The following is an 18,266-nucleotide window of genomic DNA, read 5'->3' on the forward strand; positions in this document are numbered from 1 at the left end:
TCTTCCCTCCCCAATTGGCCGGCACGGATGTGGGAGGCAACGGTGCCATCCAGTAACATGGCAGATGTCTCTCACTGTGTGATTACTCAGTGTCAAGTGGGCGTTGAAAAACAGGTGACCCGTTTATTTGCGGGGTGCATTCTCGAAGAAGGCTTTGACGATTAGTCATCATTCATGCAACTGTTCTCTCTCTCTCTCTCTCTCTCTTAACTTAAACCTCCTGGAGAGGCCGGTCTTGGTTTGATAATGATTGATAATAATAAAGGAAAAAACGGGCGCCACACATTACATTCAAGCACTCTGGCAAAAGCGGCCTGTTTTACTCCCACACCGGTAGACTGCACCGTGCAACTTGACTGCAGTTAGACAAAACGCCTCCCCGTCGCACGGAGGACGGGTGAACACGGTAACTGTCCCACTCCACGCTGGAGCTCTTCAGTGCAGTCAGTGAGTCGTGTACTCTCGTCTACGGCCCCGTTTTGGGTCCCTAGAGGACGACTTCTGCAGCCTCCCACCGGCTCCGTTTGAAACTCTCCTACATTTACTTATTGTTGTTTGTCCTTTTGTCCAATCTTTAAACACAATCAGGAATATTCAAGGAATCGCTGCCCTCTGATTAAAAAGAAAGAAAGAAACAGAGTGCTTGATTCCAAGAGGCACCTCCATTATTGAGGCTCTTCAAGTGTCGGATTGCGTCTCAAGTGTGGCGGATGGCAAAAAAAAAACGGATCCCCAAATGGATACGTTTCCCGCAGACCTCTCAGCTGGCGTGCGCCTAATGCATCCGGCAAACAATGCTGATACTTGCCAACCGGTGAGCCGCACACTCTATCTGCCTCACATCAGCCTCCCCCTGCGTCCCCAACGCGTGTTGATCCAGACGTATTACCGACCTACAGGTGGTACTGGAGCCCCGCGACGACTCGCACCAGAGAGCGCCACTATCCTGTCGCACAGCGGTGTAACGTGCGTATCATTTGCACACGCGTGAAGCTCCAACCGCTCCGACTGGAGGGCATGCTGGGACACCGCGGCCTGTTGCAACAGCAGATATGGCAGTATCGATGGCTAATGAATGTGTACAGTAGATCCCCCCCCCCTCCCCCCAAGGTAATACTTGACTACAATCTCCAGAGTCTCTCCAGAGATCTACAGCGCCATATGATGATTAATATTCATCATATGCCGGCAGATGCTCCCTCTGTATCTGCTGAGACCGCCACACCCCGACACTAACAATACATCCCTTCACAACGGCGCCATTCTTGATGCAATGAGTCCCCCCCCCACCTCCCCGTCTGTGTGCCGCGCTAAGGTTAATGTGTCTAGCTCAAGGGCGATGTGGTGTTGCGGTGGCAGGTACGGCCCCGCTGGGAACCCGTGAGCTTCGGCGTGTAAATACACGTTCAATGCTACGGAGTCAGCAGGGGCGGACGGTGTGCACAGAATACACCATCACTTTAAGTGATTTACGTATGGCGAGGCAGCCGAGCAGCGAGTTTGTGTGTGTGTGTGTGTGTGTGTGTGTGTGTGTGTGTGAGGGACCGGGAAGGAGGATTCTCCGCGTCAGCACATGAAGACTACACACTGCCTCACACTGCATGAAAGCTAAGCCCAGTGAGGAGTGGAGAGGGAAGCAGCATTTCGAACGTCAACGTCATATTTCTCTACTAGGTAGAGAAGTGCACTCTTAACAGCCCGTTAAGAGGAGCGAGGGGTCAGCAGTCAATGATGGTATGAAACAGTTGATCAAAAATATCTTTTTTTAAAACATATGAATTTCTTTAACCACGAGAGGTCCTTGAGCAGGCAGTCGTAGACGAGCACAATAAACATTCGGCTGATGCGTCCGGCAGTATGCAAGATGAGCTGTGGACAGACAAACACAGAGATGCACACACACTCACGCGCACATGACAAAATACATATTTATTGGTGCCGATCATATGTAACCAACTTTGTGCTGAATGCTGTGGGCTGTGTGCCACTGTCATGAACTATGTCAGCCAAAGATTTGAAGGTCTGGTTCTATTGAATTATTGCCTTTATTTAATTTACCCTGAACAGTAAACTGAGCCTTCAGCTGCTCGCATTTTTCGACATGTTTGGCCACTTGGGGGCAGTTTAAATTGCTATGACATTGAGTTATGGCAATTGTATTAGCAAACAGCTGGCGTTTTACACATTCAGCAGATGGACCTTTTTTGACGTCCACCAACTCCTGGGGAAAATAGGTCTCTTTAGCGGTTAGATGCTCCACTATTTTCACCATCTAGTCTCTATCTGTGTCAGTCTGCTGTTTGATGCTCAACAAGCTTTTTCACGGAAAGCGGCATGAGCTCCTTCGAGCTCGGGGGAACCGCAGAGTCAGATGTTAAGTCTCTGCAGGTATGGTCACTACAAATGGCCCCTTTCAAATTACACGTCGTCATTTTCATTATTCATCTCGAAAATATTGATTTTTGTGTCTTTGAGGGCAAACAAGCTCTTTTGTGGACTCAGCATTTTTCTCATTCAACGGTCGACTAATTTCCCCGCCGACAATAAACGACATGTCTCGTGGCGCTGCAGCCACGAGACATCGTGTCAGGGAAATGATGCTCCCCTTTAGTTCATTTTTTTTCTTTTGCCTCGAGATCACAGTTCCTATGTTGTTGCTATCATTATCTGTATTGCACTCTCCTCTCACGCAAATTGAATGCAACAAGTTCACTCCTGTTCTCTTGGACTTGTTCAAATGCATCGTGGGAACTCTTTGGAAAAGCCAAAGCAGGGTTAAATAAGGCGGTTTGAAGTGAGAGTGGGTGCGCCCAAATGTACCTCGCACATAATAAACCACAGGAAGCATCAAGCGTCACAGACAGTAAGTCCATTCCAAGGTAAGACGTTTCATTGAAACACAAATATTTGAGATTTTTACATCCAATGAATTCTTCAAATTGTCAAATGTACCTTCATATCAAGAAGAAAATAACTGAGCTTTCTCCCTGCAACTTCAGCATATTCATGAATATTGAATATATAGAGCATCTCGAGACTGCTTGATGACACTGCAGATTCAGGCACTTCGCTTTCTTGCCTTGCGAGAAATGCGAGTTGCTTGTAAATAATGTTTATGCAGCCGCAGACAGCGGGAATAACGCAAACTTCTCAACTGAGTGATGTTCAACAGCTTTAGGTACGTCCCAAAATCTCAATTTAGCTCGTTTGTGTAATTATCAACACGTGTTTCTGCTTTATTCCTACTTTATGTAAGACATTCCTTGTTATCGTTGCCTTGTAGTGGCTCTAAACGTGGACCAAATAGTGTACAGGTGTGCCTGCGGTTTTGTATATTTTGTGTTTTTCTGATTCCCCCGAAAAAGGGAAAATAAAACTTTGCAATCATTTTCAGAGAAGGCCATACTTTTTACAAAAACCCACTCACACAAACGCACACGATCTCACACTCGCATACACTTGAACTAGTACTAATGGTTCGCATCCACCGGCGGAACCAATTGTTTGTAGGATTGATTTCTTATTTAATTACCAGACAATCAAATTAGTTTAAAATTGAAATCCCAGAGCCACTCAGGGGGAATTAAAGTGTTTCCAACGGTTTTCAGTGGAGGAAAATGTAATTGTCTTTTCATGGTGATTGTTTATGTCGCTGAGAGAAAGGCTTTGCACTTCCATCTAGGTTCATCAGCTCAGTATACGAAGCTCGCCCAAAAGGGAATTGCGAGGCGTAACCACAGCTTTAATGCACAGAGATAATACATGCTGCATCTTTTGGAAACTGCATCCAAATGCTGCGAGCCGCTCCTTTAAATTGTTACTGCGTGAAAACGGATAATGATGCCGTCAGTAGCAATGGTGCCTTCGGGGAAAGAATGGGTCCGTGATTTGGATTAAATGGAAATTGAGGAAAAACACACAAGAAAATGTCTTTTTTCACCAGTTTGCTTACCAGTCATTTTTTATTGTTTTGTAAAAGTGACAAAGTGCTTTCAGCTGTAAAAGATTGCAATCACATTTAATACAGATGGTTAAACCACAAAATACATTTTCAAATTTTGCAGTAAGTGATTTTTCCAGGCGGGCTTTAGTTTTTCCTTTAATCTTTTTTCTGCACCCTCGCTTCAAAACCACGGAATAGTTTGTTTCCCAGACTGTACTACGGCATTGTGAGAAGATAAGCTTCAATGGCCACCAAGTCATCATGTATGTAGCCATCAAGTGGATGTTAAAGACACTTTTTACAAGAGCAGGTTTTAAAACAGGTCATCTGGAAACATGGCGATGTTCTCGCGCAACTCGTGGAGCTAACGTTAGCTTGATTAGCTCGGAGCTACAGCCAATACAATTAGCTAGCGACATTTGTTACTTCAAATTTAAATGTTGCTGGCAGTCGACAGTCAATTTTCATTCCACGAGATTGTCCATTAGTTAAAACATATAACGATAATAGCTTTTTGAAAGCACCTACTTCTCTGCCTCTGACATTGTGATGAATAATGTCAGAGTTTGACCAGAAGGAGACTTGCAGTGCCACCTTCTTACCACAGAGCTGCTCGACAAGTTGGCAGACGAGCAGAAACCTGATGGATTAATAAACATGAATGAATAATCGAAAAAAAGATCCCACTACTACACATTAACAAAGGGGGGAATGAGAGTTGTTGTTTCTGGCGCCCCCGGGAGGTCGTCATTATTCACACAGCAGCTCTCAGGGTCGCTGTGCCGAGAGCCGAGAGGCAGACCGCGCGGAGGAAACGCTGAGTCTGGAACATTGCGATCCTTTTCCTTATTGTGAGCCCCACTTCCCCCACGCTGCATCGCTGACCGGCTGTCGAGTCATCACATTTCCGCGGAAAATGAGATTCGCCGTGCCACTAAGACTGATGATCCCCTTTAACCTCAGCTACTGGAGCGCTGCGCGCCAAAATAGCAACCGAGCCCTTTTGTCCCCGCTCTTTGACGGCCTCTTATATCTCGTGTTTAAGTGCTGTTGACTTTGAACAGGCCCGGTTCGAGGCTGGATAGGCCGCCTTGAGGCGGATCGTTTTCCTTCAAGTATGCTCCGAGTAAGCTATAAAAGCGTATATCCCAAGGGCAAATTGGATAGCACCGTGGTAATAGACTAGCTTTCTTCAATTGAGTGGTATATCAACAGCGTGCAGAATCAGGATCGTCGCGGTAATCTCACTCATGTCCGGCTACATTGCGTGGATCATTTACAAGTTGCTGCACATCTAAATGTGAAAGCTTGGATGGAGTAAGCAGGTTAAACTTATACGGTGCCACTGGGAAACCCTCGTAGGACACCGAGCTGTGTATTAAATGATGTAGTGGAGACGTCATTCGTTTAGGTTATAGCTCATGTTATTATTATTTTGTCTATGTACAGATTGTGAAAGCCCTCTGAGGCTAATTTGTGATTTTGGGCTGCACAAAATAAATTGAATTGAAATAAATTGAATTTTGAAGTCTGCTCAGCATCCTATAATATGCCAATCAGGAGACATTGGAGACATAATTTTATTACAGTGTTGATGCCATTTCTTTCATTTATCCTGAACCAATGCAGTGGACCGGAGTTTTCTGACGAGTTCTACGGTCATTGAGACTACTGGCGCATGCGTAAAGGCTAGTGGAGAAAAGAGAGGTGTTGATAGGCAAACAGGGCCGTGGTTACACTTCTAAGCTGTGTCCACATATGTGAATGCACGCTTTACACATTTTGTTGAGCGTTTGTTAAATGGCAGAATATCACATTTAATTTCCTATAAAGGCTTCACAATAAGAGTCCCTCGTTGTTTTTGTTGATTACTCTTCCTCTCCGCAGTATAAGTAGACTTGTTTTTTAATAGCTAATTCAGTTATGGACACATCCATCCATCCATCCATTATCACCCGCTTATCCGGGGTCGGGTCGCGGTGGCAGCAGGTTCAGCAGGCCGACCCAGGCTTCCCTCTCACCCGCAGCACTTTCCAGCTCATTCTGGGGGATCCCGAGGCGTTCCAAGGCCAGCCGGGAGATATAATCCCTCCAGCGTGTCCTCGGTCTTCCCCGGGGCCTCCTACCAGTTGGACGTGCCCGGAAAACCTCTAATGGGAGGCGTCCAGGAGGCATCCTAACTAGATGCCCGAACCACCTCAGCTGACTCCTTTCGACACGAAGGAGCAGCGACTCGACTCCAAGCTCCCCCCTGATGTCCGAGCTCCTTACCCTATCTCTAAGGCTGAGCCCGGCCACCCTACGGAGGAAGCTCATTTCGGCCGCTTGTATCCGAGATCTCGTTCTTTCGGTCACGACCCAGAGTTCGTGACCATAGGTGAGGGTTGGAACGTAGACCGACCAGTAAATGGAGAGCTTTGCCTTCCGGCTCAGCTCCCTCTTCACTAAGACGGACCGGTACAGCGCCTGTTTTACTGCTGCAGCCGCACCGATCCGCCTATCGATCTCCCGCTCCACCTTACCCTCACTCGTTATGGACACATTTTCCTGTAAATCATCTAAAAGCTTTTTATTTTGAACCGGTAAAGTCAGGACGTTTTTGGGTTCTCATCAGCGGTAACAGGACTCTCCTCCCTTCTGCTGTCCTTGTGTGGGTGGAAGATGAAGGAGACCTACGCTGAGCCAGGCCACCTCAGGGTGCGGTCTGTCTGACCGGGTCCGGGTACAGAGTTGGCGTGATCTGATGACAGCTGTCGCGTTGAGAAGACAAGTGTAACCACGGCAAGCTGTGGGAGTGAGTCATGCAGGGGCCCCGCCTACCTGTATTCAAACAGGTGTGGAGGAGAATCAGGGTTCGAAGAAAACAATCAGCTCCCACACGCAAAGTTCATTGAACGGCTGTGGTTTGTTCAGGCGACCTTCGTCGTGCATTTCATACGGATGAATATATGAAACGCTTGAAGGTTGCTTGCTGAAATGTAGTAACTGTGGAAGTGGGCTGATCAGCCTCATGCACTGTGCGCATTTGCTAAGATTTATAGACGAAGGAAGCATAAAATCCGGCTTACGAATATGTTGTTTTCTTTATGCGTTTACTTTGAGTTTAATGCATTTATTCTAATAAGATTACTATGGCATGTCATCATACTGCTATTCTTTTCTCTTTTTTTTGCTATTTGCTGTCTGCAAACTGAAACGCCCACGTCCTTGTGCATCCAAGAAAATATCAGCAAAATAACAGAATATTAAATAGTTATGAACTATTTCTGCTGTATCGATAACTGTTTAATTCCCAGCACTGAGCGAGGCTCTCGGAGGTTGACTTGAGCGGCACAAATGAGATTAGGACATGAGTATAACCAGCAGCCAGGTTTACGCAGGTAAACATAGCCGGTTGGTTTATTTGTGATTTTATAAAAGGGGGGTGGGGGTTTATCGGGGAGTGAAATATTAAGAGAGAGAGATACGTAGAGGAAGAGAGTATGGTGGCTAGAATACAGGGAGAGAAAAGCGAGAGAGTGGAAGAATCTCAGAGAGACTCAGACAGAGGAGGAGAAAAAAATGATTCTCTTGGAACACAATGCCGGATGGCGTACTCCAGCTAAATAAATTATCACGGGGGCTATTTTTAAGCTGAAGTGTAAATGCAGTAATCCTTGGAGCAGGAGCTGCAAAGAGCCAACACACAGAAGCCACATCAGGGAATACAGCTCTGCCTTTATCTTCCCTCTACCGCCCGCCCCTGTCTCTCTTCCCTCCCTCTCTCCCTCTCTCTCTCTCTCTCTCTCTCTCTCACACACACACACATCCTCCACTCCCAGCACCTCCATCTTTTCTCGGCTTTATCCGTTTCCCTCTTTCTTTTCTCCCCTGCCTTTCATATGGTAAAAACCTCCTTTCTGTGTCGGGAGTATTTTGCTTCTCACTGAGCCCTCTGTGGGGACTCCACTGGGTTCTATTGGGAAAAAAGAACAACAACAGACTTTTGAACAAGACAGGGAGGGGTAACATGTAAGTGGCACGCAAAAGAAGCAGCAGTCAGAGGATATTAGGCCACAGTGGGTCATTCTGCAAATCATACCAATCTTTTTTAGCGGGTGTTATAGTGTTGCGGTTGTTTTTCCGTTATGCTCTGGTGCCCTGTGGGAGAATGTCATCAGGCCCGGGGGGAAAGTTTCTCTGAAGAACTCATAGTTCCATCTTGGCTGTTTTGGTATGGGAGAGGAGAACCGCCCCTGCTGCTGTTTAATAGCACATAATGGGATGTCGTTAATCACCAGCGCCGGCTGAGGTTTCACAAGGTTAATGTTAATGACGACGTAGTCGAGCTCTCAACTGTGTCCCATTCCTCAGGTATTTTGCAGTGTCAGCGGCCACCTGAGAGCTGGGGGGCAGTTCATAGTCCCCTCCCTCACCGTGCCCACTTGTCTCCATCTCTGTCCTCGCTCCGCCCCCTCTCTCTCTTTCTCTCTCTCAAAGTGTAATACGCTGATACGCTAATACGTTTATATGGATACAACTTTCCGCTGTGGTGTTTTGTAATGCTGTATACAACGCTGCAAATAAAGATCATTTTGTTCGCAATTAATCCAGGGTGTTTTCAAAGTGTGGAGCGGGGGCTCCTCGTGGGTCCTTGGCACTCTGCCAGGTGGTCGGGCGACAATAAAAACAAGCAGAATGTGTCCATTGTTCCCACCCAGGTTAGCTTTTGGACTAACAGAACCCATAGGTTTGTGACTCATTACGTCTATCTGTCATGAATCAGTCACTTCCTGCTGCCACCTAGCTGTGTTTATTAGCCATCGAGCTAGCTAGCTCGCGCGCAGACATATTTGAGTCAGTCCATCGTCATGTGACACCAAGCCCAAACTAGTTAAATTGAGAAAACATGGCGACCGTTTGAGTTTGTTTCTATTGAGAACAGACCAAAATGTGTTATGTGTCATCAGGTGTGTCAACTGTGTGTTATGTGTCATCAGCAAATGAAGCTGTGAAGCTAGCCAAGTTAAAGCAACATATGAATCACCCGGTTATCAGGGCAAAGCTAAGTGGTTTTAACATGATTCACATTGAAATGTGTTTCTATGCATCACTGTCTGAAGTATTTAGGTTTAATGTTTTACAATACAAATAGTTCCAATGGCATCAACCTCTACAAACGGTAGTTAGTTATGCTTAATCGGTTATGAGGAGGTCCTTGGAAAACATGCTCTCTTTCTAAGGGGGTCTCTAGCCCCAAAAACTACAATTTACCATTTACGCTCTTGATTAATTCACAAATTGTGAAAAGGGTTTCCTGGACTTGACGTCTTTAAAGTGTCTTCTTTTGCCTGACCAACAAAACCAACAAAACCCAAAGATATTGAGTTTCCACTGACAAAAAACCCCAGAGAAAAGTGGCTAATCCTTTCTGGAGGCAGAGCAAACGGAGAACTCAGCATCCGAGATTTGTCAGCCACATCTCACGGCCGACAAATGAAGTTTGCTCAGTGGGCGTGGCAAAGGTTCAGTTGTAATCGCATTCCATCCACTGATGAAGGTGGCGAGAAGGCTCCAGAAGAAATGTACAGTTTACGAGTGGATATACTATTTCCAAGGTCAATAATGACGCGTTTGCAAAACTCTGTTTCTATGTAATACCTGATAAATCAACAGTGCTGTAGTTGCCACAGAGAAGCCTGCAATGCCCTAAAACAACTTCAGATGTAAAAGGGACCTGAGTATATTTCCAATTCTCTCAGCTCATATATCTCATATCGGCCAAAGCTAACAGAGCCTGCTGCAAGCACAAGCAATGATGGAGGACCAATAAATCTCTTAAAGGAAAGGCAACTTTTTTCACTTTCTTGCCAAGAATTAGTTCACAAGATGATCAATAACCCTCTGATATCTGTGCAGTAAATATTAATATGTTATTAGCGGCCTGCTAGCTTAATTTAGCGCAATGGTAATACAGGGAACTGAACCAGGACTTCATAGGACGGTGCCAGCGGAACCGCATCCAGACCAACTCTGGTAAAACCAAAGAGCTGGTGGTGGACCTCTGCCAGGGTAAACACCCTCATGTGAACTCTCCAGTGAACATCCAGGGAATGGACATTGAGAATGTAATATCTTATAAGTACCTGGGTGTTCACTTGAACAATAAACTGGACTGAACTGACCACACACAGGCACTCTATAAAAAGGGACAGAGCAGACTATATGCTGAGGAGACTGAGGTCTTCAGGAGTGCAGGGAGCATTCCTGAAGACCTTCTTTGTCTCTGTGGTGGCATCAGCCATCTTCTATGGAGTGGTGTGCTGGAGCAGCAGCATCTCGACAGTTGACAGGAAGAGGCTAAATAAACTGGTAAAGAAGGCCAGCAGTGTGCTGGGGTGTCCACTAAATATGGTGGAGGTGGTGGGAGACAGGAGGATGATGGCTAAGCTATCATCTCTGATGGACAACACCTCCCACCCCATGCAGGACACCCTGGCAGCTCTGCGCAGCTCCTTTAGCCACCGGCTGAAGGATATAAATACACTGCAACATAGTTATAATAGTTATTCTGTCTTTGTATATAATATTTAGTTATTGTGGATTCTTTGTTATTACGTCTATTATTTCTACTACTTTTTTTTTGACTGTCTCTTGCTCTTTACCCCCTTTTCTACTGTAATCCTGTAAAAGTCCCCACTGCGGGACTAATAAAAGGAATATATCTGATCTGATCTTATCTAAAGACTTGAAACAGCTAGCTTGGCCCTGTCTCAAGGTAACAAATCCACCTACCAGCTGCCCTTTAAAGGTCATTATTAACATGCTATGTGTTTTTTGTTTTTTTATCCCTACAAAAACCCAAATGTAAAACAGCGCCTTCCCGGAGCACTATTGATCATCTAACTTTCCCAAAATGTTGACCTATTCCTTTCCTTTTTCAGGATTAGTATTTCTAAGGCCAAAACAAACAGCGTTAGCCCGATCCCATTTTAGGCTGTGGAATATAAAATGCAGTTCCATGCCTATTCCTTGTGATTCATCATGATGAAATAGTCTAACCTCGGTCATGTGTTCATAACAGCAACCGCCAAAGCCTTCGGGCTCGTCACACTAGTAATGTCAGCGCCGCAGAACTAGGGCTCCCGTTTAACACCGTAAATCATCGCACAGTGGCGCTCTCTCCCGCCTCGACGCGTGCGCGAAACATAGATTCGTGCAGATGTCGGCACGCATGCTCTGAAATAAATGAGGGGCTTGTTTTCGCTGTTCCACTTTTTTGCTCCTCCGCATCGGCGTCTTCGAGCCCTGAAGGCCGTGACAGCTCTGAGTCAGGAGAGATATCCTGCATGATAAATCAGCACAGGAATGGTACTGAGCTCCGTTTGGCATTCCCCTGCTGAGCGACAAGAGGAAGCTGAAGCATTGTGTGTGTTTGTGTGTCTGTGTGTGTGTGTGTGTATTGGCAGCAAACAAATCCAACTCGACAAACAACTGGAATACCAAAATACGAGCACTTTGAGAACTACCATTCGCCTGCTGAGCGACAAGAGGAAGCTGAAGCATGGTGTGTGTTTGTGTGTCTGTGTGTGTGTGTGTGTGTGTGTTGGCAGCAAACAAATCCAACTCGACAAACAACTGGAATACCAAAATACGAGCACTTTAAGGAACTACCATTCGCCTGTCTGTCTGTCTGTCTGTCTGTCTGTCTGTCTGTGTGTCGCCCTGTATGAAATCGAGTTATCTACTAAACCTCACTGGGTTACTGCTGATGAGGATTGCTTTAAGGAGATAGAGGGGGGGGGGGGGGGGGGGGGGGGGCGTCTTGTTTGTGTTGTTGAAATCAGGGTAGGAAATAAGCAGGCGTGCTCGCAGAATAAGATGACCTATTTTGAACACACGCTGGGAGACGAGGCACTCCAAACCTTATCTGAGCCCCACAGAGGCTCAAGACATATATAATTAAAAAGTATATATACATATATAGGTATGTATTTGTCTGTGCATATGTGTATCTGTGGCGTATATATGTGATGTGGCTGGACTCAATGACTCCCACAGTCACAAGGCATTTTCTTATTAGTGCAAATAGATCACCGTAACCACAATCTTTACCAAATATGAACCATACACTGGTTTGCCTTGTGCAGATAGTGTGGAGAATCCGTCTTTCTTTGAACCGCTCACAACTCATGTCCGCACTGAGGCCGTAACCTGCGATGAGGGATCTTTTGCTCCATTTTAAGGGCACCGGTCCAAAGAGTTGTAGCCGTGTTGGCTGAGTGACTTCTTGTTTGTGTCATTCTGCTTCCAACCTGTTGGCGGCGATTAATGATAGTGAGGCATGTCAGATTGACCCCTCCAATAATGTGTTGCCTAGTATTTTTTTAATGCCCTCTCGAGCACTAAAGATTCTGAGTTTAATATCTCAAAGATTCCATTTGATAAAAATATGAACTTAAAAAAATCTCCATTATTGTTTCCTTTTTTGAGGGGGATAATTAGTCTCAAGCTATGTATGCTTATACTACTATAACTATAACTATGTATGCTTATACTACTATAAAAACTATGAATAAACTATTCAGGACTTTGATTATTACGTGTTAATCCAACACGTGAAGGTATCCAATCCCAGCTATGTTTCTTATTATCAGCAAATCCCCGGATAAGACCCCAACCTATTATGTGTTGGCCCATCTCACAATACTTTCCAACCTCATTACCTTGTCTTTTGCAATCAGGGGCAGATTTATTTCTGAGGAAGAAGACGTACATCTTTAGGTCAAAGGTACCTTTTCTTTTTTTAAAGTTGTTCTAGTACAGCAAGAATTACTCAAACAGGAGTAAGTATGGCATTTGTTTGACTATTTCCATCCACAGAATACACAATGTTTAGTGAGTATTTGTGGGATTGAGCATCAAGGGCAAATGGTACAGAAAAATATGGCCTCCCAGGTGTGGGCTGAAAAAGCAGTACTTCTGAATGTTTCCAGCAGCCAATCTGTCAGGGATCCCCCTGCAGGTAAAGCCTGGGACCAGCCTGGATCAAGCCTGGGATCAGCCTGGGACCAGCCTGGATCAAGCCTGGGATCAGCCTGGGACCAGCCTGGATCAAGCCTGGGATCAGCCTGGGACCAGCCTATTCAGCGGATACTACGAAGCTTAATGGACAGAATTGGTGCAAATACGTCTTCATTCACGTTGTTATTTACCATTTTGAGGCATTTGTGTGAGTGTGTGTGTGTGTGTGTGTGTGTGTGTGTGTACGGTGTGCGTGCAAGCATTCATGTGTGAACATATGGGTATGAGACCGAATCTGTGTGAATTACACTGCGGAAGAAGTGCATTAATAATAGATCAACTCTCCCTTTGTTTGGGACGTGAACATGATGAGTGGGCCTTGTAATTGGTTAGATTAATAACTGGAGACAGAGAGTGTCCTCTGCCATTTTTACACACACACACACACTCCTTCGTGCAATTACACACCACAAAAACATGCAGAAATTGTAATTTTCTGGCAGACACTGGAACACACACACACACTCCACTCTCATGTCAGGAAAGCATTCACACACTGGTCTGTTTAATTTAGCTCTGGCCGATTAGAGTAATTATGTTAAAGAAAAGATTTTTTAGAGTCATTTGCCCTTTTCTGTCCTTGAAGACGGAAGGAGGATCATATTCTGTTTGTTTTTTTTACACCGCGACTCAACTGTTCAACCAGATTGGGAAATATGTTCGCATAAAGGTTGTGAAAGCATCCAGGCTTTTATTGTTCCGGGTGGTTTTATAGCAATAATAATGTCTTTGATCATCCGAGGATGTTCTCCCGCTGATGTAACCAAAGCCGTAACAGCAAACTATCCTTTATATTAATGTGGTGTGTGTGTGTGTGTGTGTGTGTGTGTGTGTGCGTGCGTGCGTGTGCGTGTGCGTGCGTACGGTGGTGGAAGCCGAGAGAAGCGTAGTGACATCGACATAAATTGGAAATACAGAGTGTAGCATTGAACTGCACCTCTAGGCCTCCTCTCAGTTCAGCAGTAGAGTCAAATAGTGTGTGTGTGTGTGTGTGTGTGTGTGTGTGTGTGTGTGTGTGTGTGTGTGTGTGTGTGTGTGTGTGTGTGTGTGATGGAGACACTCAGTGTAAACTACCCATAAAATTGAGATTCAGAACAGTTTTCCGTGTTTGTGTGATGCGTAAATGAGGCCGTTTGCATGTGACAATGCAAACTACACTTGAAATTAAGACGTGAAACAGGAGACATTCCTGTGTGTGTGTGTGTGTGTGTGTGTGTGTGTGTGTGTGTGTGTGTGTGTGTGTGAGAGCTCCAGGTATTCTCACCATTCTCTGGAGACCGGGGGGGGGGATTTGAAGAATCTTTCGAACACGCTGACAGCTTGTCAAAGCCCTCCTACGACTAATGAATTTCAGCCTTTTGTGATGTGTGTGGTCCCGCTGCACTGATAAGCCCTGGCACTAATACAGTTAACAAGGAGCGAGTGTGTGTGTGTGTGTGTGTGTGGGGGGGGGGGGGGGGACGCCTTTTGACCAGAAATTGCATGACTCATCACAGTGTTTGTCAATAATGATGACGATCACCTGGTTGGTTGAATTTGTGTTTTGACGGTTTGTGTATATAATGACCACAGTGGTTAAGAACCATTATTATTTTTTTATATAAAAGTAATAATTATAATTTATAATAATACGTGAAATAATTTCACGCATTTATCCAACAGCTATGTTTAATAAAAAGAAAAGAAAGAAAAAAAAACCTGCGACTGTCAAACCTGTCAGTGAGCAGACCTCAACGACATGTGCACTTTTGTATCTACCGAGCTCTGCATTGAGACACACACACACATACACACGCACACACACACACACACACACACACACACACACAAGCTGTTGTCGTAGTTGAGGCTGGCATGTATCTTTGTGCCTTGTCATCACATGCTTTGTCTGAGCTCTAAATGTCACTTGTCTCTCTCCGCTTCATCTGCCCGACTCGTCGTCCATGTCTCCACTCTGAAATGCCTCTGTGAGTGTGTGTGTGTGTGTGTGTGAGTGCGTGTGGGTGCCTGTGCATGTGTTTGTGTGTGTGTGTGTGTGCCTGTGCGTGTATGCGTGTGTGTGTCTGTGCGTGTGCGTGTGTGTGCCTGTGCGTGTGACTGTGTGTGTGCGTGTGAGACACTGGCATGTGCTGGTGTTTCCATTTGATGGACACACCGCTGCTCTCCACCTCCCTTTTTACGGCGCCTGCGAGCACAATGATGCTCGCTACATTGATTTTTCTCGTGCCATTTTTAGAATGATGTCCCCTCCCTTTTTAATTCCCCCCTTCTCTCTCTATCCTGTCTCTCTTATCTCTGCCCTCTCTCTTCTACTTTTATAATTTCATCCCCCTGATCCATTTTTATGCCTCGCTGTGCCCGTGCCTTGTTATCTCGGCCCCTTTCTCTTTTCCCTGTTTGATCTCAACTTCTTAATTTCCTCTCTCATCTACGTCACTCGGCTTTGCCCCCCACCCCCCGCCACCGTCACTCTCGCTGTGAAGCTCGTCATTGTTTCTCTCTTTGCTTCTTCCTCCTTTTTTCCCCTTCCTCCATTTCTGAATTTTCTCGACCTCGTGCCCTTTTTTTTTCCGACGGGAGTGTTGTTTTGCACCCACCTGACACCCTCTCTCTTTTTTGTCTTCTGTCTTTGTCCCGAAGCTTCTCTGGAGTGCAGTCCATCTTCACCGTAGCCCGACTGAGGAGGACTACTCGAGTCACAGAAGGACGCCCCACCGCCCCCCTGCCAACATCCACCCAGGATGCCGTCCCCTGACGTCTTCGCGGGGACAATCTCGGCTCTCCGTCTCACTCCTTTGGTCTCCCCCCTCCCTCGTCCGATCTGGAAAAAGAAAAAAAAGGAAAAAGAAACATCTTCCCAGCCACTCCTGAGAAATCTCCCACGAGTTCTGACTCGCTCTTTTTTTTTCTCCGCTCCCAGCCCAAACAATCCCTCACAGCTTCCTGGAAATCCGACCAATAGTTTCCATTACAGCCGTCCCGTCTCCAGTCATCGCTGACCTTTTGCAGCCGAGCCTCCACCAGACCTCTCACGCTATACCTCCTACACGCCTCTCAGAACCACTTCGCTCTCCGCTCCCTCAAGATCCACGCCTAAAAGCACCCCCCCCCCCCCCCCCCCCCCCCCCCTCCTCCTCCTCCTCCTCCTCCCTCCCAACACTTAACCTACCCAGAATGCATCACTTGCCTCGGCTGGGTTTCCTTAAAAGCATTTAAACACATGGATAATCTCCGCACCACTGCCTCGGGATTGGACGCCAGTGCGTGTGCTGATTTGCTTTGAGGGAAACCTGAGCCTCGCAATAAAAACTGACACCTATAATCCACTTCTTTATCCAAATGCAGCCTCTCGGCCTGTTAGTGGCGTGTCAGCATCCTTCTTCCGCGCCCCCCGGTTCTCCTATATACGCCTATTAGACCCTCAATGGCGGCGACCCGTAACAGGCGACCCACAAGATATAGCCCCTCTCCTTCCCTTTGCGACCCCGCTCCGTGTTGCGGACCCCTCTCCTGCCGGGTGGACAGTGAGCCACTGTGCCCCTAAATGTACTGTGTATAACCGGGAAAGAAGGGGAAGGGAGTGGCTGACCGAACAAGAAAGAAGAAGAAGAAAAGAAAAAAAAGAAAGGAGCAGGAACAGCTGAAGGGCTCCGTGAACCCAAGAGATGCTTTGACTTGAAACTCTTTGCGACCAATGAGGAGAGGAAGAAAAGACATCACGGATAACAAAAGAGGCTTTCGCCGACCCTTTTTATTGCTTTGTCTGCTCTCCCATATCTCCCGGCTTGGAACTATTTTTAGATGAGAAGTATCTGAAAAATAGTGTCGAAAAGGAGACGTGCTGTGAGCAAAAGCTCATCATGGAAATGTTGTCTGTCAGTCTTTTAGGAAGATTTATCTGTGAGAGGGGGACACTCAAAGTCTCTGCTGTCGATGTGAATAATGGCCACTCACTGTTGATATTCTAGGGATTTTAACTGCACTTAAAAAAAAAAAAGCATGTGTCTGCCACAAAACAAAACAGCTGTTCCTCGGACCATCCCCTTCACCCATCTGAGAGTATAAATGCTTCATGTAGGACCCCGTAGCCACTGTAACGACCTCTCAATATCAGATGCTGATTCTGATATTCATCAAAAGCTCGCATCCACGCCGGTGTAGCATGAGCTGTTGTCATGGTAACAACATATTTCCCCTTCCTGGATGGGAGCTGTCAATCAGAGGTGCATAAAATAGCTGTTGCAGGTGGGGAGAGGGCGGTGCGGGTGGGGGGGAGGTGTCAGCGTGTGCCCCAGAGAGCCCTCATGCTTTAATGGGATTCCATTTGTACAGGAGTCCCTCCGTGTCCGGCCATTCGTTGTTTGGATAGCAGCTGTAGCCTAATGCTGCGAGACCCTGTGAGCAGATTGAATATTATTGATCAGCTCTTTGGGACGTACAGTCGGTCCTCCAGCACTACAAAAAGCCTCAAGGAGCTTGTGCGTGCGTGTGTGCACGAGTGTGCACGTGTCTCTGTGCGTGCGTGTTTGCGTGCGCGACCAGTCACATGAGAATGGAGTTGTTCGGGCTAAAACACAAGTGGCTATTTCACGGTCGAGCGGAGATGCCGTGTCCATGCCTGTCAAGGCCACCGGGGGGAAGGGAGGGGGGCGGGGCCTGAAGCGTCCGTTAAGTTTGTCATCACTGTCAACATGTGAACCGGGAGAAGCTGGTTAGCGGTGGTGAAAGGTTGGAGAGCTTGAAGGCTGGCTTCATTTGTGGCAAAAGACACCTGCCTTTGTGATGTAACTATTTAAATCGATGATGACGATGATGATGATGATGATGATGATGATGTTGTTTTAATACGTTCAATGTAGCCTCTCATTGTCATGAAAGGGGGGACACACTGATTCCACGAGATGAGAACATTGACTCCAGTCCCACGTCTACGCTGTGTGTGAAGCTACCATCAGCGTAGCTTAGCATAAAGACTGGAAACAGCTAGCTCACCAATGAGAAAAGTAGCACCTCATCTGTCTCATTGGCATTTGGGAAGTTCCGTGTTTTTGGGATAAACCCTGACGCATCAGGCTCTCATGTTCAAATGTTTCTGACAATATCCGAGCAAAAGTGACACGTTTACTTGAAAACATCTGCTTATTCTTTCTCTAAGCAAGAGTGAGGTGATATGATCACAACCACTCGTCCATTCGTCTGAGCTTAGCCTCGCATACAGACTTGGCTGTAAATGGCCACTTGATGCTGGCTCAATTAGAGG

At 46.3% G+C, this 18,266-nt stretch overlaps 1 protein-coding gene across 1 annotated transcript in view; it reads left to right on the plus strand.

Annotated features, from left to right (window-relative positions):
• The window catches only part of samd12 (sterile alpha motif domain containing 12), an 84,982-nt gene extending 67,359 nt beyond the window's left edge, over positions 1–17,623 (plus strand). The window contains exon 6 of the mRNA XM_034545445.1: positions 15,647–17,623. Within this exon, the coding sequence (XP_034401336.1) occupies positions 15,647–15,678 (32 nt within the window). The 3' untranslated portion in view covers positions 15,679–17,623. The remainder of the gene's footprint in view (positions 1–15,646) is intronic.
• Positions 17,624–18,266: the final 643 nt, after the last annotated feature.

This window comes from Cyclopterus lumpus, chromosome 11, assembly GCF_009769545.1.
Source record: "Cyclopterus lumpus isolate fCycLum1 chromosome 11, fCycLum1.pri, whole genome shotgun sequence".
Lineage (NCBI taxonomy): Eukaryota > Metazoa > Chordata > Actinopteri > Perciformes > Cyclopteridae > Cyclopterus > Cyclopterus lumpus.